Source organism: Suncus etruscus, chromosome 15, assembly GCF_024139225.1.
Source record: "Suncus etruscus isolate mSunEtr1 chromosome 15, mSunEtr1.pri.cur, whole genome shotgun sequence".
Taxonomy (NCBI): domain Eukaryota; kingdom Metazoa; phylum Chordata; class Mammalia; order Eulipotyphla; family Soricidae; genus Suncus; species Suncus etruscus.
In genome coordinates, this window is record NC_064862.1 from 40,755,030 (window position 1) to 40,782,551 (window position 27,522).

The window sequence follows — 27,522 nt, forward strand, 5'->3', positions numbered from 1 at the left end:
TGGGTGTAGCCCCCCCCCAAAAAAAAACAAAAGAAAAAAAAGACTGATTAATAGCAGTGTTCTAACAATTGTTTCAGTGAGACTAAAAGTGTGGAATAAGTGTGGTTTTATTTATTTCTTGGTGGGGCCATGAGGGCCATATTGTGGTGGAGCCAGGGCTTCAAATCAGTGTTGGCAAAATGTAGTGCAAAAGCGTTGTTCAGCTTCCTAGAGTGTTTTGGGAGGGGGTGGGTGGTCAATACCCATCAATGCCCAGAGATTACTGCTTGTTTTGTATTCCTGTATCACACCTGGGAACCGTATATGGTACTGGGGATCAAACCCACATGCAGGGTGCATTGCTTGACCCACGCTAGTTTGTTTGTTTGTTTGTTTGTTTTAATAATTCACACTAGCGATTTCTCAAACTTCACTGTGTTGATGGTTTGACCATGAAGCCACTGTAGGATGGAAACACTTCCAGTCATGAGTCCTGTCCCCGAGTTGCTGGAGTAGATGTGCAGGGCTTGGGGGTGTAGGGTTTAGAACACTCTCTCTTGCACTGTTCTTTCAAAGCACTAACTTCTATCTTGTTTTCTTTGGACAGTTTTCAGCTACAACACAGATTCTCGCCAAACGTGCGCCAACAACCGGCACCAGTGCTCCGTGCATGCAGAATGCAGGGACTTTGCCACGGGCTTCTGTTGCAGCTGCGGATCTGGCTACACGGGCAATGGTCGGCAGTGTGTTGCAGAAGGTACTATTTGGCTTTCCTGCATTCGGTTGGTGGTGGGAGAAGGAGGGGCAGAGTTTGGGTTTAGAAGCCTGTTAGAAAGATTTGTATCTAGATGACTTTATGATCTAGCTCTGCAGAAGTCAGTGGTGTTTCCAGTAGGGGAGTGTATTCTCTCAGCAGCCATTCTTTCTCTCTGGCACTAAGGGATGTGTGAGGAATACTCCTTAGTTTTTCTTTTCTCAGCTATTCCTTCTCTGAAGTGCCACATTTAAGGAGCTCATTTTTATTACAGCACTGGCAGGGCCAAAGCTATAGGAAAGCACCGCAGGCTGTACCAGGAATGGGGATTGCCCGTCACAAGTTTCTCTCCAACCTCATGTTTGGCTCAGAGACAAACTATCCTTATGGATGTTAAACATTATCAGGGCTGGCTCAGAAGAAAATCTGCAGGGTAAAGGCTGTTCCTTTCACACTTCGCCTGGAATTTTCCTTTCCTTGTGTTCTGAAATCACTACTTGATGATGGCTGAGCTTCAGAGGGGCAATGGACTTTATTTGCAATTCCAAGCCTTTTATGGGGCTGACTTCAGGATGAATTTAGAACTGAGTCCTGCCTATAAAAGACCAATCAGTGTACCTCCACCCCCTAGGAGAATTCTGACAGGGGTGTCAGGTATCAATGGACTAAAAGTGAAGCTCTGGAGCCTGGGGCCCTACACTACAATGAGAATAACCAAAACCTTCCACTCCAGACATTTGTCCCTTTAGATGTTAAGTCGCTTCCCTAGGCACAGGTCATTATTCCCTGTTTGCTTAAAAAGGAACCTAGATTGCTCTGCAAAATTTGAGCAAAGGAAGCCCAGTAGGGGAGAATGTTTTGTTTCAGATTCCCTGCCGTAGCCACATTTAAAATCAGTTATTTAAATTTACTGTTAGATAAAGAGAATTCAGCAGCGAAAGGAAATGTACACATACTTTTCATCTTACCTGGGGAGGATGTTTTTAACTTCTAAAATGTGTGTTGCATTTCTTTCCAAACCCTTTCACTCTAAAGGTAGTGTGCCTTTGCTGCTTTGTTTTAGACTTGGCTTCTCTGACATCTTCCACCCTGGGAAGATGCTCCCAGCATCTACAGTGAAAGTGTATTCTTAATGAGCAGTCTCTAAGTGCTTTTGGCTCTTTCCAGGCCAAATAGCAGAGTTGGCAGTGTTGAGCTGTTTGCAATTGGCAGCAGGCTCAGATGCGACAAATTGCCACATATTTTGACATTATATCCATACCAGTAATAGTTTTGTGGTTTAAATATTTGTTGGATTCCTGCAACTTTGAAGAGATTTTTTTTTTGTTTTGTTTGTTTGTTTTTTTTAGTTTAACTTTTGGTGGGAAACAGTGTGTTCAGTTTTCTTAACTTGGCTTTCCTGCTTGTTTCTGTACTTATTCCTAGGATGATTCTTTTTCTTTAGTCTTCCAGCCTGAGAGTACACCCCAGAGAAATTGATGACACACTTGGTGTGTAGAAATGTCTTGGCTTATTAGTAATCTTGTTTAGCAGCTTGAATGTTTTGAACAGCCAAAACATGTAAGAGTCATCAGCGGACTTTGCTGAGAACTTAGCACTCACAGAAACCCAAACAGAAAAGATGAGTGTGAAAGTTCTGGCTTTTATTTTAGCCTTACTCTAGGAAGAGAGACAAGCTATGGACAATCAATAACTGTGGGAACGTTAAATTGTACATCAAGGTGGCCTTTTTTTTTATTTGTTTGGTTTTTTGGGCCACACCCAGTGACACTCAGGGGTTACTCCTGGCTATGAGCTCAGAAGTCACTCCTGGCTTGGGGGACCATATGGGACGCCGGGGGATCGAACCACGATCTGTCCTAGGCTAGTGCAGGCAAGGCAGGCACCTTACCTCTAGCGCCACTGTGCCGGCCCCTTTTTGCAACCTCTTATTTATATTTTCCTCATTAAAGAAATAAGACTTAGCACATTCTTTTAAAGTCTAGCATTTTACTGTTTGCAGCATACTCATTGTTAACCTCTATCCTTTTTTATTTTTATTTTTTGGTTTTTGGACCACACCCGGCATTGCTCAGGGTTTACTCCTGGCTGTGCTCTCAGAAGTCGCCCCTGGCAAGCTCGGGGGACCATATGAGATGCCAGGATTTGAACCGGGGTCCATCCTGTGTTGGCTGCATGCAAGGCAAATGCCTTACCACTGTGTTATCACTCCAGCCCCTAACCTCTATCTAATGTTAGAAGTTCTGGATAGAAACCTGTGTCCAGGGGCCGGGTAGGTGGCGCTGGAGGTAAGGTGTCTGCCTTGCAAGCGCTAGCCAAGGAAGGACCGCGGTTCGATCCCCCGGCGTCCCATATGGTCCCCCCAAGCCAGGGGCGATTTCTGAGCGCATAGCCAGGAGTAACCCCTGAGCGTCAAATGGGTGTGGCCCAAAAACCAAAAAAAAAAAAAAAAAAAAAGAAACCTGTGTCCAATTGAAATCTGTCCTAGTATACTTGAAAGAAATCATACACTATGTGATCTTTGATATTTTAATTCTTTCACTCAAAACAGTGTTTTTAAGGTCCATCCATGTTTTTCCATGTATTAGAAAATTTTATTCCTTTAGTCTTTTCTATCTAATATTTTATGGATATGCCTTATTCTGTTTGTGCTTCAGTTTATGGTCATTTGCATCACTTTATAGTTAGGAATAAAAATATTAAGGACATTTGTGTATCAGATTTTCTGTGCACATGGTTTTTTTAAAAAAATTTTGGAGGGGATGGGTGACTTTGGGGTCCATACCCAGCAATGCTCAGGGCTTATTCTTGGCACTGCATTCAGGGTTTACTCCTGGCAGTAATTAGGGAGCCATCTAGAATGCTGGGGATTAATCCCAGGCTACCTGTGTTTAAGTGTGTAAGCACCTTCCCTGATTTCTCTCTGGCCCAAGTTTTCTAGTCCCATGGTTATATATCTTGAAGTTGGAATTGTTGGATCATAGAGAAAGCTTCAGTTTTCTTATTTTAATATAAAAAACAACTATTTCTTTAGGTCGCACTTTTTGCTGATTTAACAATACGAAACATGTCTGAGTTTTAAATATTCAGATGTCATAGTACTATCTAGTATGGAAAATGAAATTCAGTATATTTTACTGAGTTAACTACTCTTAACAATTTATGGGCTTTTTTGGTTTGTTTGTTTCTGTTTTGGGGTCACACCCAGCTACTCTCAGGGGTTACTCTTGGCTCTCTGCTCAGAAATCGCTCCTGGCAGGCTGGGGGAATATATGGATGCCGGGATTCGAACCACTGTCCTTCTGCATGCAAGACAAACACCCTACCTCCATGCTATCTCTCTGGCCCCTAGGCTTTTTTTTTTAAGTTACCTCTAGATAGCATAGATTAGCATAGCTAACATTCTTTAGTAATGGAAACTTGAAAACACAAATAATTATATGCTAAAAATAAACTTATGACCTAGCAATTTCACTCTTACATATTTAGTAAAGAATATAAAAATAGAAATTCTTATATTCATTGTAGCACTATTTGAAGTAGACAAGATAAGGAAACTATCCAGGTACCCAGCAGTGCTTGAATGAATAAGGAAGGAACACAATGAAATAGTTCTCATGTACAAGGAAAATTGAAGCCTAGAAAAAAAAAACCACAAGAAAGAATGGGAGTGAGAGAATGAAATCTTGACTTTTATGACAACATGGATGGAGTTGTAGTTAAGTGAAATAAGTTAGAAAGTCTCAGCATGATGTCATCCTTTACGTAGTAGGACCATAAAAAAATCAAAGCAAGGGAAAAGATAAAGCCAATTCAAAGTGCACCCTGGGATTATGTCCTCCTTCCTGAGGTTACAAAGGGTGGGGTAAAGGAAGAGATAAGGCACATAAAGAGTGGAAGGTATCAGTGGCAATGGTATAGGGATATCAGTACTTTGTGGGCATGATGTAAAAAAAAGACAAAGAGGTGTCAAAAAGCACTTCTGTAACATATACCATGATGACGCCAGTATTACTCCAGAAAGAAACAAACCAGTGCCCTACAAACTAGGGCATTTTTACAATTTGTCAAAATAGATCTCATAGCTTTCCCAGCCTAATTGGAATAATCTACAGCAGATACTTCCCTGTCTGTGCACAATGGGTTTTGCAGTGGAGGGCATGTTTGTGTGGTCTCTCATGTCTTCTGCCTTGCCCACATCTGTTCTTAGTTGGGCAGAATAAAGCTCTGGGGTTCAGACTGGCAATCTTAACCCTAGTAATAAGACTGTATTTGAGCCAGAAGTGCTTATTAAGTTGTATTACTAGACCAGACAAATAAATGACCCAGAGTCCCAATTCCTAGGTTTGCCAGGATCCTAGATCCTAGGATCTAGTTTAAAAGATTCATTCTGTCCATTATACTCTTGAGAGATCTGTTTTATATGACCACTGAGTTCTAGATCACCCATCATGGTGTTTCCTGAGATTATTTTATTTACTCATGATTCCCCCTTCACAAATGGCTCTATTTGAAGCCAGTTTCATGCCACCTACTGACAACCAGCACAGAAGACCCACAGGCTGTTGGGATTTGCAGAGCTCACAGTCATGGGTATTTCTTTTTGGAAAGAATACCTACTTCTGCTTATCCCAAAGCTCTAGCTCCCAGAACTATGTGGCATCTTTATGCTGTAGGTTCTGATCCTACCATGCATTATTCTTTTAAAAGTCTGACTTTGTCCTTTGTGTCTCACTCAGGTTCCCCACAACGAGTTAATGGCAAGGTGAAAGGAAGAATCTTCGTGGGGAGCAGCCAGGTGCCCGTGGTTTTCGAGAATACAGACCTCCATTCTTATGTGGTGATGAACCAGGGGCGGTCCTACACAGCCATCAGTACTATTCCTGAAACAGTGGGGTATTCTCTGCTTCCTTTCGCGCCTGTTGGCGGCATCATTGGGTGGATGTTTGCAGTGGAGCAGGAGGGATTCAAGAATGGGTTCAGCATCACAGGTAATTTATGTTGGACAGTGAAATTGATGTGGCACACTGATTGGTTGGGCTGGAGGTTGGGGGTGGAGGTTGGTTGTAGGCAGTCTCCGATTCCCTGTTTTTCCCAGCTCAATCCCCAAAGCCCATTCACCTCACATGCTGGTCTGTGCCCAGGAAGCAGTGGTTTTCTTCTGTGCATGACTCAGTTGGGCCTCATACCTCAACTGAGGGGTACTTCAGTTGGGTATCCCAGTTCTATTTCAGTATCACTGGTCCCATGGTCTCAGTTCTACCCGCCAAATTAATGTAGCAGTGACAGAAGCCCTCTTGCTCTCATTTTTTCACTCCACCCCTACTTTTAGACATGGCTCTATAAACCTTGGGTGGCCATGAGGGCAGTTTCCTTAACAACCAAGTGACAGACTGACCTTATTTTCCAGGGGGTGAGTTCACCCGCCAGGCTGAGGTGACCTTTGTGGGACATCCAGGCAAACTGGTCATTAAGCAGCAGTTCAGTGGCATCGACGAGCATGGACACCTGACCATTGACACGGAGATGGAGGGCCGAGTGCCGCAGATCCCCTTTGGCTCCACTGTGCACATTGAACCCTACACAGAGCTCTACCACTACTCCCGTGGGGGTAAGCAATCGCCACCTCTGGCCATGGGTTCTGGATCAACCAATACAAGCCTTTCCCTCTAACATAGATGCAACATATCCACTGGAAAACCTTTAGTTCCAGTAGTAATACAAGATTAGCTTAGTAGTCATGAAACTGATGCATCATTATTATTAAATTTAAAATGTATATCCTTTGAACCTTTTTTTCCAATGTGTGTATAGGAATGTTCTAACATATATATGCTATCCCAACAAAAACATCTCAATATGCTATCTTTTTTTTTTTTTTTTTTTTTTGGTTTTTGGGCCACACCTATTTGATGCTCAGGGGTTACTCCTGGCTAAGCACTCAGAAATTACCCCTGGCTTGGGGGGACCATATGGGATGCCAGGGGATTGATCTGCAGTCCTTCCTTGGCTAGCGCTTGCAAGGCAGACACCTTACCTCTAGCGCCACCTCACCGGCCCCATATGCTATCTTTTTTAAAATAAAGGGCTAGGAGCTAGAGAGATAGTATAGAAGGTAGGGCAGTTACTTTGCACTTGGCCAACCGGGATTCAACCCCTAATACCCTGTATAGTCCCCCTGAGCATTGCCAGGACTAATTCCTGAGTGCAGAGCCAGGAGTTACCCTAAGCATCACTCCCTGTGGTCCCTAAACCAAAAATAAATAAACGCCTATAATTTTACCTGAAATTCTAGAATGTAATGCACAGCCTGAATTTACATATCATTTAATTCTTCGGTTTAATTTTAGATATACAGATGAGTTTAAAAAGTACAATTTGGATCTGAAGTGATAGTACAGTAGGTAGGGTACTTGCCTTCCATGTGGCCAACCTGGGTTGCATTCCTCAGCATCCCATATGGTCCTCTGAGCCCCCACCAGGAGTAATTCCTGTATAAAAGCCAGTAAAAACTAAGCTCCACCGGGTGTGACTCCCAAACCAAAACCAAATAAAATAATTTTTGTATGTCATTTACTCAACTTTACCAATTGCTTTCACCAATTGCCACTTTTGCTCTAAGCATTCTCTCTCTCTGTGTCTGTGTCACTGTCTCTCTCACTCTCACCTTTGAAACTAAGTTATAATCATCATGATCCTTAATCTCTTAAATACTTGATGTGTTTTTCTTTTTTTGTTTTGTTTTGGGGCCACACCCAGTGGTGTTCAGGGGTTACTTCTGGCTCTGCACTCAGTACTCATTCCTGGCAGTTGGGGGTGAGAGTGGGGGATGGGAAATGACCATCTGGGATGCCGTGGATCTGCTGTGTGCTTGGCAAATGCCCTCCTTGCTGTGCTATAAAACTCCGGCCTTTGATGTGTTTTTCTAAACAAAAACATTCCTTCCACGGTGGTGGTACAATGATCAACATTAGTTTATTTAACATTGATGCAATACTATTATATCATCTTTGGGTGGATATTTTTTATTTGAAGGCAATTATAATCACATTGCAGTATTATATCATCATACTTGTAGTTAGCATCTAGTCATGAATTTGTTTGAGGCCCACATCCAAGTCACTTCTGATTGAACACGAGGAACCTTGTAGGTGCAGGGACTCAAAACCAAGTCTCCTCCTGCAAGCAAACTATGTACTCCAGCCTTCTCAGACCTAAATTATGAATTGTTTATATTCATTAGCTAGGCTTTGGAAACACTGAAATTAATCAGTAGTACTCTGTTATGGTTATTAAATCATTGTGTTTACTAAGTTAAGGTTGTTTCTCGTTTTCTCTTCTCCTGAGTTGAAATGGCCATCTTCACCATAAATCCGAAAGACTCAATTCCTAGAAATTAGAAGGCAAGAGACAAACAATAGGAGCTTTCTCATTTGAAATTGCCATCCAGAAAAATTCTACCAATTACAAGGCTTTGTGTCTTGATTGGGCTCTCCTGGCAGCAAAGAGAGTGGATTAAGCAGGAGGTGGAACTAGCAGGGAGAGCCCAGCCTGCAGCCAGATGGTGTTTCTGGCAGCCCAGCACGTGGGAGCTGGACAAGAGGCAGCTTACACTAATCTTTTGTTTATTCTCTGGCTTTTATTATGAGTCACAGCAAAGCACACAAATATAAAGAGTCTTTTATAATTTGGTTTTTCAAATAGGAAGTTGAGAACTTCATAGTCATTGAGGGGGAAAAGCAGACTCTTCTAAGTGGGGCACTCAGTCTCTTTCAGGGTTTGACCAGCACTTTAGTAATTTTTCCCAAAGCTGATTACTAAAATCCAGCTAATGTCTCATTCCCTAATATCAGCATTGTGTACTAAAGGGTTATACTGTTGTTTATTGAGTCTTAAATGAGATTAATTCTATATAGCAGTTCGCATTCTACTAGTGTTGGTAGCAAATGCTCCACATATAGTAGATTTTTTTAATGCTGTTGTTTGTTTGCTTGTTTGACCTCATCCAGCTGAGGTCAGGGCTTATTCTGGACTTTGTGTTCAGAGATCATTCCTGGTAGGCTTAGAAACATATGGAATATTAGGGTCAGCCAACTCTAGGTCAGCCATGTGTAGGGCAAGCACCCTACCTATTTCTCTAACCCCATGAATAGTAGGTCTTGTTTTTTGTTTTTTGTTTTTGTTGTTGTTTTTTGTTTTGTGGCTACACCCAGTGATGCTCAGGGGTTACTCCTTGCTATACGCTCAGAAATAGCCCCGGCTTGGGAGACTATATGGGATGCCGGAGTATCGAACTGCATGTAGTCCGTCCTAGGCTAGCATGTGCAAGGCAGATGCCTTACACCTGTACTCCAGCCCGATAGTTGTTGTTTTTTTTTAAATCATTGTATGAGACTGCTACATGGTAGAAACTTTATGTATAACTTGTTCTCATACTAACCCATTTAGTAAAATGGGTTTAAAAAAAGTTTAGAAACAGGCCTGTGATTATACATACATCTTATGAGATGTGCTGTAAGGAGTGAATGCAAGTTTGTCTCCTTTCAAGCAAGTGCTCTTTCCATGAACCTTAATCTCTGAGATGGTGTTAGACAATTTAAGATTGTGTAGATCACTATTGTTAGTATTGTATAAGAAGTCTAGCAGAATGAGGCACAGAAGTAAATGGCCTTTGTTATTTGATCTTGCCTCTGGTAGCATTTCTGTGTGTGTGTGTGTGTGTGTGTGTGTGTGTGTGTGTGTGTGTGTGTGTGTGTGTGTGTGTGTGTGTGTGTAGGAGGGGGTCACTGCTGATGGATTTAAAACCTGTGATGAAGACTTCTGCATCCAAAAGAACTCTCCTATCTTCTTTCTTCTTATATTCTAGTGATCACATCCTCTTCCACCCGGGAGTATAAGGTGACAGAGCCTGAGAGAGATGGGACTACCTCTTCAAATATCTACGCGTATCAATGGCGCCAGACCATTACCTTCCAAGAATGCGTTCATGATGAATCCCAACCCACTCTGCCCAGCACCCAGCAGCTCGTGGTGGACAGTGTGTACGTTCTATACAACCAGGTGGAGAAGATCTTGCGCTATGCTCTGAGCAACTCCATAGGTCCTGTGAGGGGTAAGAGAGGCAGTTCAGAGTAGGCATCATGTGTGCCTTTCTCTGGGCCTTTTGACACTTATTCTTTTTCTTTCTTACAAGAAGAAATGGTGCTGGTATAAAGAAAAAAATTAAGGAAGGAGCCAGAGATTTATAATTTCCATTCATGCTTTCCAATTGGTTGAAGAAAAAGCTTTCACCTAAGGGCATACAACTCGAGGGCAAAGGTAGATGAATAACTTTTAGAGGAGAGGGTGTCTTCTTGACTCCAGGAGCTTTCTCCTGCTGGGCTTTTGCTTCAAGTTATGATTTTTCTTCTTATGGGAAGAGAGAGGGAGAACGGGGGTGGTAAAAATGGAATGTAGGGAGGAGAAGAGGAGACAGGAAGCATGACCTTCTATGTTGCTGCTGTCTGTCTCTTCTGCTCTAAGCTACTTCAGAGGCATCTTTAGTTCTGGCCGCTTGAAGTGTTTTCCTGGTGCTTTTGGTCACTTTGTTTTCTCAGCAATCATTGCCATTGTTTTGGCCTTTTTTTCTAGTGGCTTCTGTGACTTTCACTGTTGAAGGGGAAAAGAGAGGTTTTTTTGGTGGTGTGGGATGAACGTAGACCTTACTGTAAAATAGAGAACTATGACCACTGAACATTTTGGGCATTTGGGGGTACTGTGGGAACCCTCTGTTATCAAGGCTCACTTGAAATTAGGGAGTTATAAATTAGCATCAGTATCCAACAGCTCTCTGTCTCTGCTGTGTCATAACAGTACTAAATTATCTCCTGACCTCTGTTCCCAGAGTCATGTCATTTGTTGAGACAAACCATAAAGTGACTTATTGAGTTGCCTTTTCAAACAGATGAGTTACCTAGCTTGGGCAAAGTATTTAAAATACCACAATATGTAACCCAGAAAAAATGTGTGTTTGAGTTCTGAGGAAATCTGAAGAACATCTGAGAGGGTCAGGCAGGATATTCACCTCAATCTGTCTTTCCATGTGGTGTGCAGCTCCTGCTGTCTGTTCTGTCTTCACTTCATGCCATGTGATAGGATGTGACCTGTGGGGAATAGGACATGACAGCTCAGTGTCAGCTCTCACATCACTGAATCTTTAAGGTCTGTAGATGTGGGATCCAGGAGTTATTTTTCACCTGCTTTTAGTTTCCCTTCTTTTTTTTTTTTTTTTTTTTTTTTTTTTTTTTGGTGTTTGGGCCACACCCAGCGATGCTCAGGGGTTACTCCTGGCTGTCTGCTCAGAAATAGCTCCTGGCAGGCACGGGGGACCATATGGGACACCAGGATTTGAACCAACCACCTTAGGTCCTGGATCGGCTGCTTGCAAGGCAAACGCCACTGTGCTATCTCTCCAGGCCCTAGTTTCCCTTCTAGACCTTGAGGGAAACAGTTTTGCAGGTGCGTAAATTTATCCTTGTTCATCTCCATAAAGTAGGAGTTAGATTCTTTGTTTTTGGGCAGCTGTAGTTCCAAACCTCAAAGGTTGGAGAGTTCTTCCCTTGTTTCCTATCTGCCTTAACTTCTAGCCAGTGCCCACCTGCCATCTTTTGTGTGTTTTCGAGCTCTGATGATAATGTGAATGTGGAAAAACTGTGATCTTTGGCGTCATTAGCTGCAGTGACGGAGAACTTACTTAGAAATGCTCTGCAGAAGACCCTGGTGTTTCTTACATGAATACTCCTTCCCTGCTGCTGAACTCCACATGCCACACATACAGTCAAGCTCTCATATTGTCTTCTCTTGTTCCTCTTCCCTATCATCTGACTCTTCATCCTCTCTTTTTCCTTCTTCCTTTCCCTCTCTTTCTTTCTCCTTAAGTTCTTGAAGTGGCTGTGGGCAAGATCAAAAGAATTGTTTCTAAGAGAACAGCAAAAACTTAACTATGCAAACTTTTTAGAGTCATATAATTTGTACACACTTGTAACACTCAGAGATCCCTTCTGATATACATAATGAGATTTGTTGAGGTTGTGGATTTTACCTCATCATTTGCATGACTTTTCAGATTTGATGAATCAAACCAAAATATTTCCATTTCATTTTATGCCATTCTTTTCAAGATGAAAATGAATCTATTTTACTTTTTTTTTTTCTTTCAAAGTTGAGCTTTCTTAGTCCACACTCCTAACTCCATACAAATGGCATTAGTTCATTCACTAACCTTGGCAATTTGCTTCTCTTGAAGTCTGGAACACAATTTTAGCAGATTCAAAAGTCACATTCTTCATGTGTATATGTCTACAGAGGAAGTATATAGGAATATTTTAGTTCCTAAATGCAGGTTACATCATAATATTACCAAAAAAAAGAAAAAAAATAAATTTCAGATGCTCTTCCAACTAAACTGAACGTTTGTGTCAATATAATATGGAAGGGGGCTAGAGTTGAGAAACTAACAAGTAAGTTGGAAAGTGAAAATGCTTGTGTCCTGTGTTAGAGATGGAAAAAGAAAGAGGGAAATGAGACCACTTCTTTGGCTGACAACTTCAAGCTGCTGCTTCTTTCCTTGGCCTTGGTGGTGGAAATCAAGATGCTTGAAAGAGAAGGGAGGGATCTAGAATCTATAGGCTGAAGTGGAGCAGTGCTAGGGACAACAGCTGGAGCTTCAGAATATTCCTCTTCTTAGGCTATAAGAGAGGGTGCCCCAGACCCCCAAACACCCAGAAACTAAACTTCATCCCCATATACCAGGTGGCAGGTAAAGTAGCAAATACAACGAGGTGAGATGGGTTGGAGGTTAATATATATCCAGGGACTCAGCCTCTGGTCCCCAATGCATCTCACCTCACCCTGTCACTCTCCCTCACTTAAGCTTTGTTTTCTGACTCTACTAGCTGCATCAGCACCTTCCTGCTCAGGAGTTTGCTCAGGACTTTGCTGTGAAAACCAGGATGACATTCTCTGGAGGTCTTAGGTTCCCACTGTTTTTCTTCCCAGGGGCATCTTTTTCTCCCCATTGATCCTGGGAAGTGGTGGACTGGAGAAGAGCGTGTAGGGGTTAATCTTGCCTTGTGGGGCCAGAGACATAGCCCAGCAGTAGGGCATTTGCCTTGCATGTTGCCAACATGGAATGGACCCAGATTCAACCCCCAGTATCCCATATGGTTCCCTGAGTGCAGAGCCACCCCTGAGCACTGTCAGGTGTGGCCCCCAAACCAAAAACCAAACCAAACCGAACCAAAACAAAACAAAAATCTCTTGTCTTGCATGCACCTCTGGTTCTGATCTGGATTGCAATCCTGATACCTCATATGAGTTCTCAAGAGCCATGAGTTCTCTCAGGGGTGGCCCCCCAAAAAACAATTGATGTGGAATGTTGGTAGTACAGTGTAACAAGATGTTTACACCCAAATCATTAGTGATACTGGGCATGTATTACTAGATCATCTTTTTTTTTTTTTTTTTATTTTTGGGCCACACCCAGTGATGCTCAGGGGTTACCCCTGGCTATGCACTCAGACATTGCTCCTGGCTTGGGGGACCATATGGGATGCCAGGGGAACAAACTGACCCATCCTTCTTATACATAATAAAGGTTCTGCACTTTACTTAGGATTTCCTATGAGCATGTTTTCCTTTATTAAAATGTTTTAAAAATAAATAAGACATTACTTAGGGGGACAAGGTGAGGAAGACCAGTAGTAACCACTTTTCTGGCCATATGTCTCTGTCAAACATCTCTGTCCAAATTCTGCCATTGCAGCCCAAGGTAGCCATAGACTGACCCTCTGCCAGGGAGGAGGGTTTCCAATGAAACTATTGGCAGGAGCACATGTGGGTCAGTAGGGATATGATTTGCTCTCCTACCCCTGAGCAATATATGAGTGGACTGATTTCCTGTCACAGACTGATCCCTATCCTCCTGGTTGTCAGCCAAACTTTCCTTTTGTAAGAGAAGGACCCCTGCTTAAGGGTTGGAATACTTAACAGGTTCCATCATCTCTGCTTTCACAGATGGCTCCCCAGATGCTCTTCAGAATCCCTGCTACATTGGTACTCATGGGTGTGACACCAACGCAGCCTGTCGGCCAGGCCCCGGGACACAGTTCAACTGCGAGTGCTCCATTGGCTTCCGGGGAGATGGACAGATCTGCCATGGTATAGCCATCAATTCTGACTCCGGGTGGTGGTGGTGGGTCAGGGGAAAGGGGGTTATTTCAGGCTAAGAGGAAACAGATATGTAGGTTGAAAGTGTAAAAAAGGGCCCGGAGAGATAGCACAGCGGCTTTTGCCTTGCAAGTAGCCGATCCAGGACCAAAGGTGGTTGGTTCGAATCCCGGTGTCCCATATGGTCCCCCGTGCCTGCCAGGAGCTATTTCTGAGCAGACAGCCAGGAGTAACCCATAAGCAACGCTGGGTGTGGCCCAAAAACAAAAAAAATAAATAAATAAAAAGTGTAAAAAAGGAAGGAAGCACAGGTGAGTTCCCAATCTGCTGGACTGGGCATGTTCGCCTGATTGTGAAGCCGCTCTGATGTACCCTGGTAATATAGGAGTGCTATCTCTTCAGCCCATTCAATGGACTGACTCAAGGTGCAGAGCAGACAGTCTAAGGCCATACTCTACTTTACCTTCTTAAGGACACATAAGTTTACTGCCTAATCATAATTAGTATCGGTGCTGCTTATAACATAGTATATCAGTAAATTGTGAATATGACTAAACCCTAGCACTGTTTTTTTTGAGGGGGGCATCACAAACACTATCTTATTGAATTCAACAACTTCTCTTAATTGTATCATTTAAAAAAATTATTTGCAGGCCCAGGATGTAATCCAAGTGGTAGAGTCACATTTCTTGCGTATTTGAGATGTTGCATTTGATGCCTTAGCACCACATGGTCATCACAACATGGGAAATAGCCAATGGTTGCTGAACACTACTAGGCATGACTCTTATAAAATTTATTTTAAAGTTCAGAAAGCTAGCACAATGGGCTAGAGCACATGTTTTGCATGCAGGAGGCCCAGATTCAATCTCTAGCACTGCTAAGAACTGGTGGGAGTGGGGCCTGGAGAGATAGCACAGCGGCGTTTGCCTTGCCAGCAGCTGATCCAGGACCAAAGGTGGATTGGTTCAAATCCCAGTGTCCCATATGGTCCCCCGTGCCTGCCAGGAGCTATTTCTGAGCAGACAGCCAGGAGTAACCCCTGAGCACCGCTGGGTGTGGCCCAAAAACCAAAAAAAAAAAAAGAACTGGTGGGAGTGATGCCTGAAACCCCCAGGTGGCTCCCAAACCAATATATTTACATATGCATACAAAATATAATAAAATAATCGGGGCCGGAGAGATTGCATGGAGGAATGGCATTTGCCTTGCATGCAGAAGAACAGAGGTTCGAATCCCAGCATCCCATATGGTCCCTCGAGCCTGCCAGGAGCAATCTTTGAGTGTAAAGCCAGGAGTAATCCCTGAGCGGTGCCAGGTGTGACCCAAAAAACAAAAACAAAAAGAAGCATATATTTCCTAACAAAAATCGAGCATCTTCCCAGTTTAAGCATCTAACGTTAAGCATTAAATATATTTTATTATTGTTAACCATTACCAGCATCCATCTTTAGAAGTCTTTTCATTGTGTAAAACTGAAACTCCATACCCAGTAAACAGCACTTCCACTTCCTGCTGACTCCTGGCAGACACCATTCTACATGTTGTCTTTGAATTGACTTTTGGCACCTCTTATAGATGGTTTCATTTAGTATTTGTCCCTTTGTGCGTGGGTTGTTTCAGTTAGTATAATGTCCTCTAGATTTAACCTTTTTTTTTTTGGTTTTTCGGGCCACACTCTTGATGCTCAGGGGTTACTCCTGGCTACGCGTTCAGAAATCACCCCTGGCTTGGGGGGACCATATGGGACGCCGGGGGATCAAACCTCGGTCCTTCCTTGGCTAACGCTTGCAAGGCAGACACCTTACCTCTAGCGCCACCTCGCCGGCCCCATAGATTTAAACATGTTGTAATGTGCACCAGAATTTCTTCCCCTTAAATGTATAGTGATATTCCATACATAAGCATTTTCAATTTTGTCTGACTTCTAACTAATTTTGCTGTAAATATAGGTGGACAGTAATCTGCTTGCATCCTTACTTTCAGCTCTTTCGGGTGTATAGTGGAAACATAATGATTGAATCATTGGCTAATTTTAGGATTGAATTTGTGAGGAGCTACCATACCATTTTGCATTTTCTACATTCTCATCTACAGTGGTACACAGGCTACATTTCACAGCAACATCACCCAATATTTTTATTTTATTTCTGGATTTTTTTTAGTGGAAGTTGAAGGAAGAGGAGATCATGAGTGGCCATTCTAGTGGGTGGCCATACTTGTAGATAAGAAAATTTAGATTTCTTAAAAGTGAGCCTGTGATATAGTATTGAAGTTCAGGTTTATGACTCTAACATGTATATGATGTGATAGTTTCTTCTTATTATACTTTGGGGATGGACCTAGTAGCTACACCCAGAGCTACTTCTTAATCCTGGTTTTGCAGTCAGGAATCACTCCTGAAGGACTTGACTAACCATATGGAATGCTGGCGATCCAACCTTGGTTGGTCTTGTGTAAGGCCAACTCTTTACCCAGTATACTATTATTCCAGCCTTGTACTTATTTTAATACCTATATTTTAGTCCAGATACTTTCACTAGATAGATGCATACGTATGGCTATCACTAAATTTTAGTCCACTGCCAAGTAGTCATTTGAATCCCAAATCAATAAAGAGTGCACAGAATGTCAGGTACCTCAACCATTGGTTGTTTAAGTAGTAGGTGTTACCTAAATTTGTAGCACAGAGCTCACTAACAAGAATAGGGAAGGCAGAAAATGGTCTTGCCAGGTGAAAGGACTGAATTTGGCCAGAAGGGTAAGCAGCACCCTTGAATAACTGAGATATAAGAATATGGTAAGACCAGCAACCGTGGAATTTGGGAACAATGCCTCCAGTTGGGAATTCATTGTCTCCCACTAATGGCTGGTTTAATGTGCAGATTTTAAACTGGAAGGTTCTCAGATACAACTCTTCTATTTGCTTCAGAGTAAAATTCTATGTAAGGTGCTTGGAATATCTTCATTTACAAAGATCAGGGACTTGAGCTTTCAGGAACAGATTGTATGATTGGTTAACCAACTTGCTGATTATATTGGCTATATGGTAGATTCCCATCTGAAATACCATCTTTAAAACATTCCTCTGGGGGAGGAGATATAGTTGCTATTCACTTTTGATCAGAATTCCCAGTATTTCCCAGTTTTTTCTTTTTTGAGGGGGGTGGAGGACATACCTCAGGAGCTAGTCTTAGTGATTCAGGGTTCAGAGAACCATGTGCTATAGATCCACATGCAAATAATGCATTCTAGTCCTTTGAGCCATCTTTCTGTCCCCAGTATTTCTCAACAGTCTTAAGTGACCGTATTGGCTCCTATCAGTGTGGTGAATAGAACTCTTCCAGGGCCATGAAGAGGGTGATGAGATTTCTTTATTTTCTCCAGTGGAAACATACACTCCTTTAGACTTACTGTAATTCTCTTAAAACTTCATAAGTCAACTGAATATCAGGCAAGCATGGAGCTAGCCCAGACCTCTGGTTAATTTCACGCTTGGTATCTCAGACTATCTCAGGGACTCTCTTCATTTCACAAAGCATGGCAAGCCATATGTATTTCTTGCCATCAGAAAACCCTCTGGTCTTCTCAGACAGAAGATGGATAGTCATGAGCAGATTTGCAGTTGTCCTCATTCAGGCAGATTAGTGCCATGGAGTATAGGTTTTCTCAAGCAGGAGATTTCTGTTCTGGGTTATGAGGATGTGCCTCAAAGACATGTATCAAGACATTTGGCTGTGTATAGACAATTGCATTAAGCAGATCACTTCATGTATATTTGGTTTTTGACCTAGAAAGAAGCGAATGAGAATGTGTTCATAAAATTTATTGTATTGGTAGTAGTGATATAATAAGAAATAAAATCTAAGATAAAGCTGGCATTGGAGAGACTCAATACAGTGATTTCTTCAAATTGACTAAGAGGTTTCCAGTTGAAATACAGGCCTCTGCTGCCTGGTAGGAATGTTTTCATGTATTTTTGAATGGGAGTCCATAAAGATAGGTTTGCCTAATGTCTCATTGAGTACTTTTGAGTACATACAAGTCTCTCTCTCTCTCTTTTTTTTTTTTTTTTTTTTTTTTGGTTTTTGGGCCACACCCGGCAGTGCTCAGGGGTTACTCCTGGCTGTCTGCTCAGAAATAGCTCCTGGCAGGCACGGGGGACCATATGGGACACCGGGATTCGAACCAACCACCTTTGGTCCTGGATCGGCTGCTTGCAAGGCAAACGCCGTTGTGCTATCTCTCCCGGCCCACATACAAGTCTCTTAACAAACTAATCATGAACTTTTTCTCAGAGAATATGACCTTTATAAAGGGGCAAATTGGAGAAACTTAAGAGCTGTTAAAATACAGCAAAAAGTAACTCTATTAAAAATAAAGTCAGGGACCAGAGTGATACCACAGTGGTAGGGTGTTTGTCTTGCATGCTACTGACCCAAGATGGACCTTGGTTTAATTCCTGGCATCCCATATGGTTCTCTCAAGCCTGCCAGGAGCAATTTCTGAGTGCAGAGCCAGGACTAACCCCTGAGCAGCGCTAGGTGTGCCCCATAAAAAAGAAAAAAAATAAAGCCAGAAAGGAAGCAGTGATTACACTAGCATTTTCCCATTGGGTTAGAATTGACTTATGTGAAAAAAAAAATTCCTTTATAGAGAAGAGGTTGACCAGATTGTTGAAATATAAAAATAAACATCTTCAAGCAGATAATGTGATATTTTCTGATATGTATCATCATTCTTTATATCCACTAAAGAAAGGATTAAAGTACTTGTCTCTGTTTATAGAAGGAAGTATCGGAATTAATTTAAAAAGAAAAAAAAAGGAATTCTAAACTGCAAGCATTGTGAAGCATTAGTGAAGAAGTTCTTAGGATCTTGTTTTAAATATAAAGTGCCTTCCAACTTGGATGCTGTATTTAAATCTTTAGGGAGGTGGAAGCTATGCTTGGGAACTCTCTGTTCCCTTTTGATATCAGATCCTGTTTGCCAATATCCTTGTTTTTTAATAGGGTATGAGAGACTCTAACACTGACACTCTCTCTCTCTCTCTCTCTGTCTCTCTCTACAGTCACTCTGAGTCACTCACTCTCTCCTCTCTCTCTCTCCCTCCCTCCTCTCGCACTTTACACTGGGGTTACTCTTATCTCTGCACTCCTGGTGGTGCTCGGGCGACCATCTAGAATATATAGAATGATGAGGATCAAACTCAGTCACCCACATGCCCACATGCAAGGCACATGTCTACCTGCTATACTATTACTCTAGCCCTGAGAGACACACACCCTTCCAATAACCCTAAGAAAATTTAAAAAACACATAACTTCCCTCTCCACAAATTTTCCAGTAGGAAATGGACCTTGGAAAAGTTCCTCTGATGACTTTATTCTGTTTCTTTGATTGAAAATTGTTGCTCTGGGCTATTGTGCATTGACAGTTGAGTCTAAGCTCTCGAGTTCTACAGACTAGGTAGTGTGTTCAGACATCTGTTTGTCCTCTGAGAACTGTCTTGCAGAGACAAGAAAAGGAATTTTTTTCCTATGCAGCTGGTGACTAAAATCCCATCATTAGTTGAATATCCCTCTACCCATACTCTCTCTTTAGCCCATACAAGAAGCTCCCAGATTAGGGGATTTATTCTGTAACCTTTCAGCCAGGCTGGAGAAGTCCCCCTTCCCTATATCTTGTGTCTTAAACATTTTACAAAATTATGGATTGTAGTATATTTGTAGAAAAAACTGAATATATTTAGCTCTTTTTGCCAGGATAGAGGTCCAACTATGCCACAAAATGCATTTCTGGTGCAATGTTGTAAATAAATAAGCAGCACATTCAACTCACCAATGAAGGATTGTAGGTGTGCATATGAGGCTGTCTCCCAAGTGTAAAAGATTCACTGTGTGTATATGCGTTTGTGTGTCTACCTGTCTGGGACAAGGGATAGTGCTAAAAGTTGGAGGGAAGTTAAATGATCTTAACAATAATGAAATCTTCCTTGCACACATAGCAGAACTGTAACTCTGTTCATTGTCATTAGTGGATATTAGCCACTACCAGTAATTATAATTATAGGTTATCTTGGTGTCTTTTTTGAGTCAGCTGTTCTTTCATGCTTGCCACAGACTCGTCCCTGATACTTGGTGGCCACCCGAGGGTCATTCAAGTTTTACAACGTTTCTCAATACCTAGTGGTGTAGGATGAATCCCTAATAATTACAATAATATCTTTCTTTCAGGATTCTGCTAGTGCTTCTTTGGCCTATATCTATTTTCTCTAACACATAGGGGGGAAAAACCTCCCAACATGAGTATTCACTTATTTACCAGTACTAGTTCATTTACCAGTGGGGAAACAAAATCAGAGAAGAAACTGAGGCTGCCCAAGACCACACTCTCTGGTATTTAAAGAAGACAGAATTTGAACCTGTCAGCCATTCTAAAGCATTTATTTTTATTCCCCATAACCCCAGGTGCTGAGTATTGTGTTGTCATATGAAATCAAATCACCCTATAGGTACTTTTACAATATAGATACATGTAATAACTGCCTTCTTTGCAGTTCATTAAGCTTTGTAATCCAAAACTTCAAAAATTTTAATTAAAATTATTCAGCTTTTGGGGTCAGAGAGATAGCATGGAGGTAAGGCGTTTGCCTTTCATGCAGAAGGACGGTGGTTCAAGTCCTGGCATCCCATGTGGTCCCCATATGTGCCTGCCAGGGGCAATTTCTGAGCATAGAGCCAGGAGTAATCCCTGAGTACTGCCGGGTGTAACCCAAAAACCAGAAAAAAAAAATTATTCAGCTTTTGTTTGGAACAACTGGAGAAAGACAGTATTTTTAATAAATAATATACTTATTTGGGCCCTATACCCAGCTGTGCTCAGGCCTTCCTCCTTGTTCTCTGCTTAGGAATTCCTTGAGGCAGGGCTCAAGGGACCTTATGTGGTGCCAGGAACCAAATCAGGGTTGACTTAGTGCAAGGCAAGTGCCTCAACCCTTGTACTATCTCTCTGATCCCTCAAACAATAGTATGCTTAAATATGCTCTATTTTTCAGAATTAAGGTACTTGTTTGCATAGTTTTAATATGTTTTTGCTAATATGATGTTAGTGGGATTCAGACTCAGCAACTAGTTCCAGGAGTGGTAAAAAAAACACACTTATTCATATAGTTATGTAGAGATCACCTCTAAAACCTGATTTTGCAGTACTTGCAAAGATAGAAAAATTGTTCTAAGATTTCTCTTGTTACACGCAAAATGACTTCTCTTTAATGCTAGTTGGTGATGTTTGGATGTTTTGTGCTGTTTAGCCATGTTTGAGCTGTCTTTCTAAAACCTTCCTGTAGATATTGATGAGTGTTCCGAGCAGCCCTCAGTATGCGGGAGCCACGCAGTCTGCAATAATCACCCCGGAACCTTCCGCTGCGAATGTGTAGAGGGCTATCAATTTTCAGATGCAGGAACATGCACACGTAAGTACAATAGAACTATAGTTATGCTTCATTCAGTTATTCCTGTGCCTGGAGAAAGGGTCTTACTGTCCCAGCTATTGGTTGAGATGGAAGGTGGCAGATTCTGGAGTTGGGGAGAGCGATTTCCAAAGATTAATTAGACTTCATTTCTTCCCAACTACCTGAAGCTTTACATATACAAGGAATAAGCAAAAGGCTTGTCTCTGCTAATAACAGCATTATCACACCTATTTCAGCTCTTTGCATTTAGTTCCCTTCTTTAAGAAGTTTCTTAGTTATTTTTATTACTCTTTGAATAATCATTAAAACAATTAGACTCGATTTTCCTGACAGTGACCTTGGGATTGATGTTGAAAGATTATGTCTTTCGACTGAATTCTTCCTGATTTATAACTACAGTTCCTCCTGTACCATTCTGTTCATGCATTTCAGTATTCTGAACCACAGCTAATATATATTATAAATAATATTGTTGGGCCCGGAGAGATAGCACAACGGCGTGTGCCTTGCAAGCAGCCGATCCAGGACCTAAGGTGGTTGGTTCAAATCCCGGTGTCCCATATGGTCCCCCGTGCCTGCCAGGAGCTATTTCTAAGCAGACAGCCAGGAGTAACCCCTGAGCACCGCCGGGTGTGGTCCAAAAACCAAAAAAAAAAATAATAATAATAATAAATAAATAAATAAATAAATAATATTGTTTTAGCTTTATCAATGTAAATGAGGCAAGGCTATGAAATAGGCTTATTATATTTAAGGTAATGAAGTTTTAGGTAATGATGATCCTGGGATAAACACAAAGAGCCAGATTATTTCCATTTTTCTTTTTTGGAGGAAGGCACACCCTTGGTACTCAGGATGTTTCAGGCTTTATGCTCAGGAATGATCCCTGATGATGTTCAAGGAACCATGTGTGGTCCTAGGAACTCAAACCAGGGTCAATCCCAGTATAAGTACCTTACTTCCTGCACTATCTCCCTGACCTACCATTTCTCACTATGCTTAACTGTTCCTGAACCTGTTGGTTCCAAAAATTTTAAGTTCAAAGATTCTGAAAGATTTTCTACCTCTGGGGGGGCCTTTAAAGCTTAACATTTCTGTCCAATTTAAAACAACTTTCTTTTCCACGGCCTTGGTGAATTCACTTTTGCCTCTTCCTTGCTCTTTACTAAACCCTAGGTTGGTTTCTGTTTGTTGTCTTGAAGCTCAGATGAGGCAGCTGTGGTCCCAGGGAGGGCAGGAAGGAACAGGCAGTTCTTGTGTTTTGAGTGTGTCCCAAACATCTGCAGATTCAGAGAGGCCCATCCCTTCTGCAGAGTTGAAACTTAAGCTCTGCTAAAGTTGATCTTTTTTCTTTTTAATAGAAAGCAACAATTTCTGTGTATTTGGCCTGCCTTTTTCCTGCTCAAAGCAGATTCAAAAGCTTATTTTTATTGGCTCACCATTTGCATTTTGACTTGAATTAGAGCAATAGAACCTTTAAGTCATGGGTGAGACATAACAATAAGGATGTACTGACTTTCTGGATGCTGCCATATCTGACTCAACTTTTCTGGTTTCAAGTTCCTTATATATAAAACACAGTTAGGCAGGATCCTGAGTTTACTGTGTTCATTAGGGGCCCTGGCAGCTGTTCATGTTATAAGGAAGTCTTGGATAAGCTGGAGTTTTCTGACCCCCACCTATAGACTCTTGCATCTCTATCTCCTTCCTTCTTATCTCCCTCCTCCACCTTCACTGCCACCTCTACCATCTTCAGCATCAGCAGGACTAGGGATAGATCCCAGGGCCTCACACATACAAAGTATGTGCTCTATTATTTGAACCACATCCCTGGCCATTTTTTTTAACATTTCTTTTTTTTTTTGGTTTTTGGTTTTTGAGCCATACCCAGTAGCACTCAGGGGCTACTCATAGCTTTGTGCTCAGAAATTACTCTTGGTAGTCTCAGGGAACCATATGGGATGTTGGGGATCGAACCCAGGTCAGCTGCATGCAAGGCAAATGCCCTACCTGTTGTGCTATTGCTCCGGCCCTTGTCCTGATTTTAAACTTATTCTTTGAATGAAAGATCAGCGAGATTATATAGCAGTAGGGTGCTTGCCTTGCATGCTACTAACTTAACTTCAATTTCCTGCACCCCCGTTTCCTGTGATTTTCCAGGAGTGGTCCCTGAGTACAACGATAAGATTGACTATCTAGTGTGGCTTGAACTCACTCCCCTAAAAAAACAACTGCAAGATCATTTGAAAGAGAACTGGAGAAAGTCTCCAATAGCCAAGAACTTTTCTGCTTAGAAAGAGACTAAACAATATTATGTTTGCTATACAAATGAAACAGATAAACTTCCCAAAGCTGCATGGCAAAGGTCTAAATTCTGTAATAAGAAAGTCACTTTGACATAAAAAAAAAAATAACCTGACTTTAAAGGAAAACCTGATTTAGAAAATCAAATGACAAGATGCTCGCAATGTTTTGTCTTGTATGCTGCCAACCAGGGTCTGATCCCTGGCACCCCAGATTGTCCCCTGATCCCTTCCAGGAGTAGCTCTGAGCATAGCCAGGTGTGGCAAAAGCAAACAAAAACAAGTGAAAGGAGTCTGGAGGAGACAGTTTACAAACTGATCCTTTACAGACTATAAAGGACCCAAATGTTTGATATAAGAGCTAGAGAATAAAAAGTAGAAAAGACTCATTTCCAGCTGGTTCTGTCTCTTCTTTTTCTTCCTTTTATCCCAATTCTTTGATCAGTTTCCCTTCCGCATATTGCAAGCTGAAGGAGCAGACAGGAAGGAGGACCATAGAGAAATTAGAAATAACAGTGAGAGAAGAGGGGAGTGTGTGGACCAAGAAACCAGAAGTGTGTATTTGGACTGGGAGGCATAATCAGAGGCTATAATAGCCATTGAAAGTCTGGCAGCCCTTTGATCCATCTTAGAGTCAGTAGAATCTCAGATTGTACAGGCATTCATTCTAATTTTTTTAGGGCTTGGGGTTTTCCAAACTATGTCCAGAGCCCCCTGGGAACCACTTCTAGACCCCAGGTCTATTGGTCGCACCCTTTGGTGTTGGGGATCATCAGGTCTACAGTGTGTAGTACTAGGGACTCTCCAGGGTTATACCCAGCAGTGCTCAGGGGTCTATATGGTGCCAGAAATGAAACTCCAGTCCTTGGCTTGAGAGATAGTACAGGGGTTAAGGTGTTGCTTTGCACACGGTTCACCAATTTGATCCCCTGCATTGTATATGATTCCGAGAGCACCACCAGAACTGGCCTATGAGATCAGAGCCAGGAATAAACCCTGACTGTTGAGTATGTCCCCCGGTACCTCCAAACAAGCTCCAATCTTTACATATAGAAGTCATATACCCCTGGCCCCTGAGTTATCTCCCTAGACTTGAATGTTTTTTTTATTTAATTTTAATGTTATTTTATTGAAACCATTGTGATTTACAAAGTCTTTCAGAGTTGGATTTTAGATATAAAGTGAATCAGGGCCATTCCCACCACCAGTGTCTACCTCCTTCCACCAATATTTCCAGAGCACCACCTTTTGCCTCTTGGCTTGCCAGCATAATAGGCCCATTTTAAGTTTAGATTGTTATTGTTTGCGATTCTTGATTCTATTGTTGTTGAATTTGGCTTGGATATTTAGTTCTGGCCTTTACTTTTCTCCACCAATGTACTTGAGACCAATTGGCTCCTGGCCCCCACCCTTTTTTTCTTCTTAATTTTATAAAGAAAAATGCAGAAATATGGGGTCAAACAAGGTAATCCATGCCCTAAGGCTCTATGAAAAAGGCAGTCTATCTAAAAGATAGACCCTGTTTAAAAGATAGAAAAATAAAAAGGTGGACGGAGAGATAGCATGGAGGTAAAGCATTTGCCTTGCATGCAAGAGGTCAGTGGTCCCAGTCCCGGAGTCCCACATGGTCTCCCAAGCTTACCAGGAGTGATTCTGAGCATAGAGCCAGGAGTAACCCCTGAGCGCTGCGGGTGTGACCCAACTCCGCCCCCCCCCCAAAAAAAAAAAAAAAAAGAAAAAGAAGTGGCAGTTTTTTGCATAGGTACAGCAAATGTTGGAGAAAATATAAAGAGAAAACCTTTGGTCTTAAAAACAGAATGTTCTTAATTTCATCCTTGATCTAAGCAAGTCATGGTTGGTTTTCTATCTTCTAGTAGTTTGCTAATCTCTCTTTTGGCAGAGAACTTTGTTGAGTTTTTTCCTCTTTACTGTCCTTGTGATAATGCACAAATACTCTCTTCCTCTCCTTTACCTAAGTCAAGATAAACTGGAATTAGTGTTGAGAAGACTAGGGGAAAGGACTAGGAATTCTAGCATCTGAGATAAAGTAAACACACTTAGAAGGAAGGAATGAGTCCATTGTGAGACAGAAAAGACTGGTCTCTGTCCTGATTCTCAGAGCTTTACCATCAGAAGCCAAATGATGCCTTACAAATTTAAGACCACCTGATTCAACTATTGGAAGTCTTGCTCGAGACCTCAGTTCGTAATTTCTATCTTGAGGCTACAACACTGTTAACTGTTAGTCACTCACCAATTTTCTAGTCCCTCATCCTGTGGGATTTAATAGAAGAGCTCTTTAGGAAGTGAGTCTCCTTCTACTTAGGGGTGCTGGTAGTTACTTCAGCTCTGCAGAAGAAGAGCTTGCAACTCTGAAAAGATACATAATTGAGCACAACCTTTTTGTATGACACCTATATCTGGTATAAACCCAGGGCTTCCTGCTCCAAACACCCAGTGTCTTTCTAGTATGCTTAGCTCACTGTCCTGGAAACGCCTATTTCTCTTTCCTTGGTAAGAAGTGGATGACTTTGACTTTGGCCTTTGGAGTGAATATTATTCCTGCCCAGTGGTCATGGTTAAAGACATACAGCAGAAGTCTTGGTTCCTTAGCTCTTAGCACGCCACAACAGAGTTGCCATATGAAGTGTCTTCTACCTCTATGTGGGTCTAGGAGAATAAAATTTGTGTGATGGACCTGAATGTGGGACCTGAGACAGAGGCCTAGGGTAGAACTGAACTTGAAAGCCAGGCTGGACAACCAAGCACAGTGTAGTCTTTAGCGATTATTCAGAAGCAGAATTCCATGAAGATATTAGAAGAAGATCCAGGAGGAAACCGCAGAGAAACCTGAAGAACTGCCTCAAGATCTGAGCACAGTGGTCCAATCCCCTCCCTTTCTAGTAGACTCTCCTGCTATGTAGAGGGAGGTTGGAGGGCAGGGGGACACTCAGCAACTTTGTTCCAAATATTATGCATCATTCTTTTATTTGAAGCTATTGAGTCCCAGCGCCCCATCGACTATTGTATAGCTGGTCTCCATGACTGTGACATTCCTCAGCGGGCCCAGTGTATCTACACGCAAGGTTCCTCCTACTCCTGTTCCTGCCTGCCTGGCTTCACGGGGGATGGCCGAGCCTGCCAAGGTGAGTGATGGAGCTGCTTTTTGTCTCTATGTGACCTGAAAACATTATCTTGGTAGTGTTTAGCCATAATCCCAGCTCATTAGCATTTTCTCAGTTCTGTTGGACAAAGAGGCTACTTTCTCTGTCTCTAATATTTTGAACAAAAATTTTCTTTGGAAAAATTTTTCCTCTAATTAGAAGGAGGAAGACACTTGGTTTCTTCCTTCTTATTTTAAAATTGTGGGCTTTTTGTGGATTCAGACACATGTTACAGGTCAACAATGAAACACCTGATAGGAATAGGTGATTATTTGCCTTTCCTGAGAAGAGAGTCTTAAAGCACAGTGAGCTTAAAGTGAAGCCTTTTGTTTAATATATAATCATTCCACTGGTCTCCTCTAATACTTTGCTTCCCCTCAAAGTGAATACATTTATTGATATATTTATAACAATTGAATGATTTTATTAAAAATTACAACAATTGGGGGCCGGAGAGATAGTATGGAGGTAAGGTGTTTGCCTTTCATACAGAAGGTCATTAGTTCGAATCCGGCTTCCAGGAGCAATTTCTGAGCATGGAGCCAGGAGTTTCCCCTGAGCACTACTGGTTGTGACCCAAAAACCACACACACACACACACACACACAAAAAGGCAAAAATTACAACAATTGAATGACAATT

At 41.9% G+C, this 27,522-nt stretch overlaps 2 protein-coding genes across 2 annotated transcripts in view; one reads left to right on the plus strand and one right to left on the minus strand.

The window, feature by feature from the left end:
• LGALS8 (galectin 8) overlaps positions 1-27,522 on the minus strand; it is an 811,943-nt gene that overhangs the window by 464,435 nt on the left and 319,986 nt on the right. The window lies entirely within an intron of this gene.
• The window catches only part of NID1 (nidogen 1), a 101,792-nt gene that overhangs the window by 37,138 nt on the left and 37,132 nt on the right, over positions 1-27,522 (plus strand). The window contains exons 5-11 of the mRNA XM_049788090.1: positions 587-736; positions 5,473-5,724; positions 6,144-6,344; positions 9,600-9,845; positions 13,787-13,930; positions 21,288-21,413; positions 26,713-26,862. Of these exons, the coding sequence (XP_049644047.1) occupies positions 587-736; positions 5,473-5,724; positions 6,144-6,344; positions 9,600-9,845; positions 13,787-13,930; positions 21,288-21,413; positions 26,713-26,862 (1,269 nt within the window). The remainder of the gene's footprint in view (positions 1-586; positions 737-5,472; positions 5,725-6,143; positions 6,345-9,599; positions 9,846-13,786; positions 13,931-21,287; positions 21,414-26,712; positions 26,863-27,522) is intronic.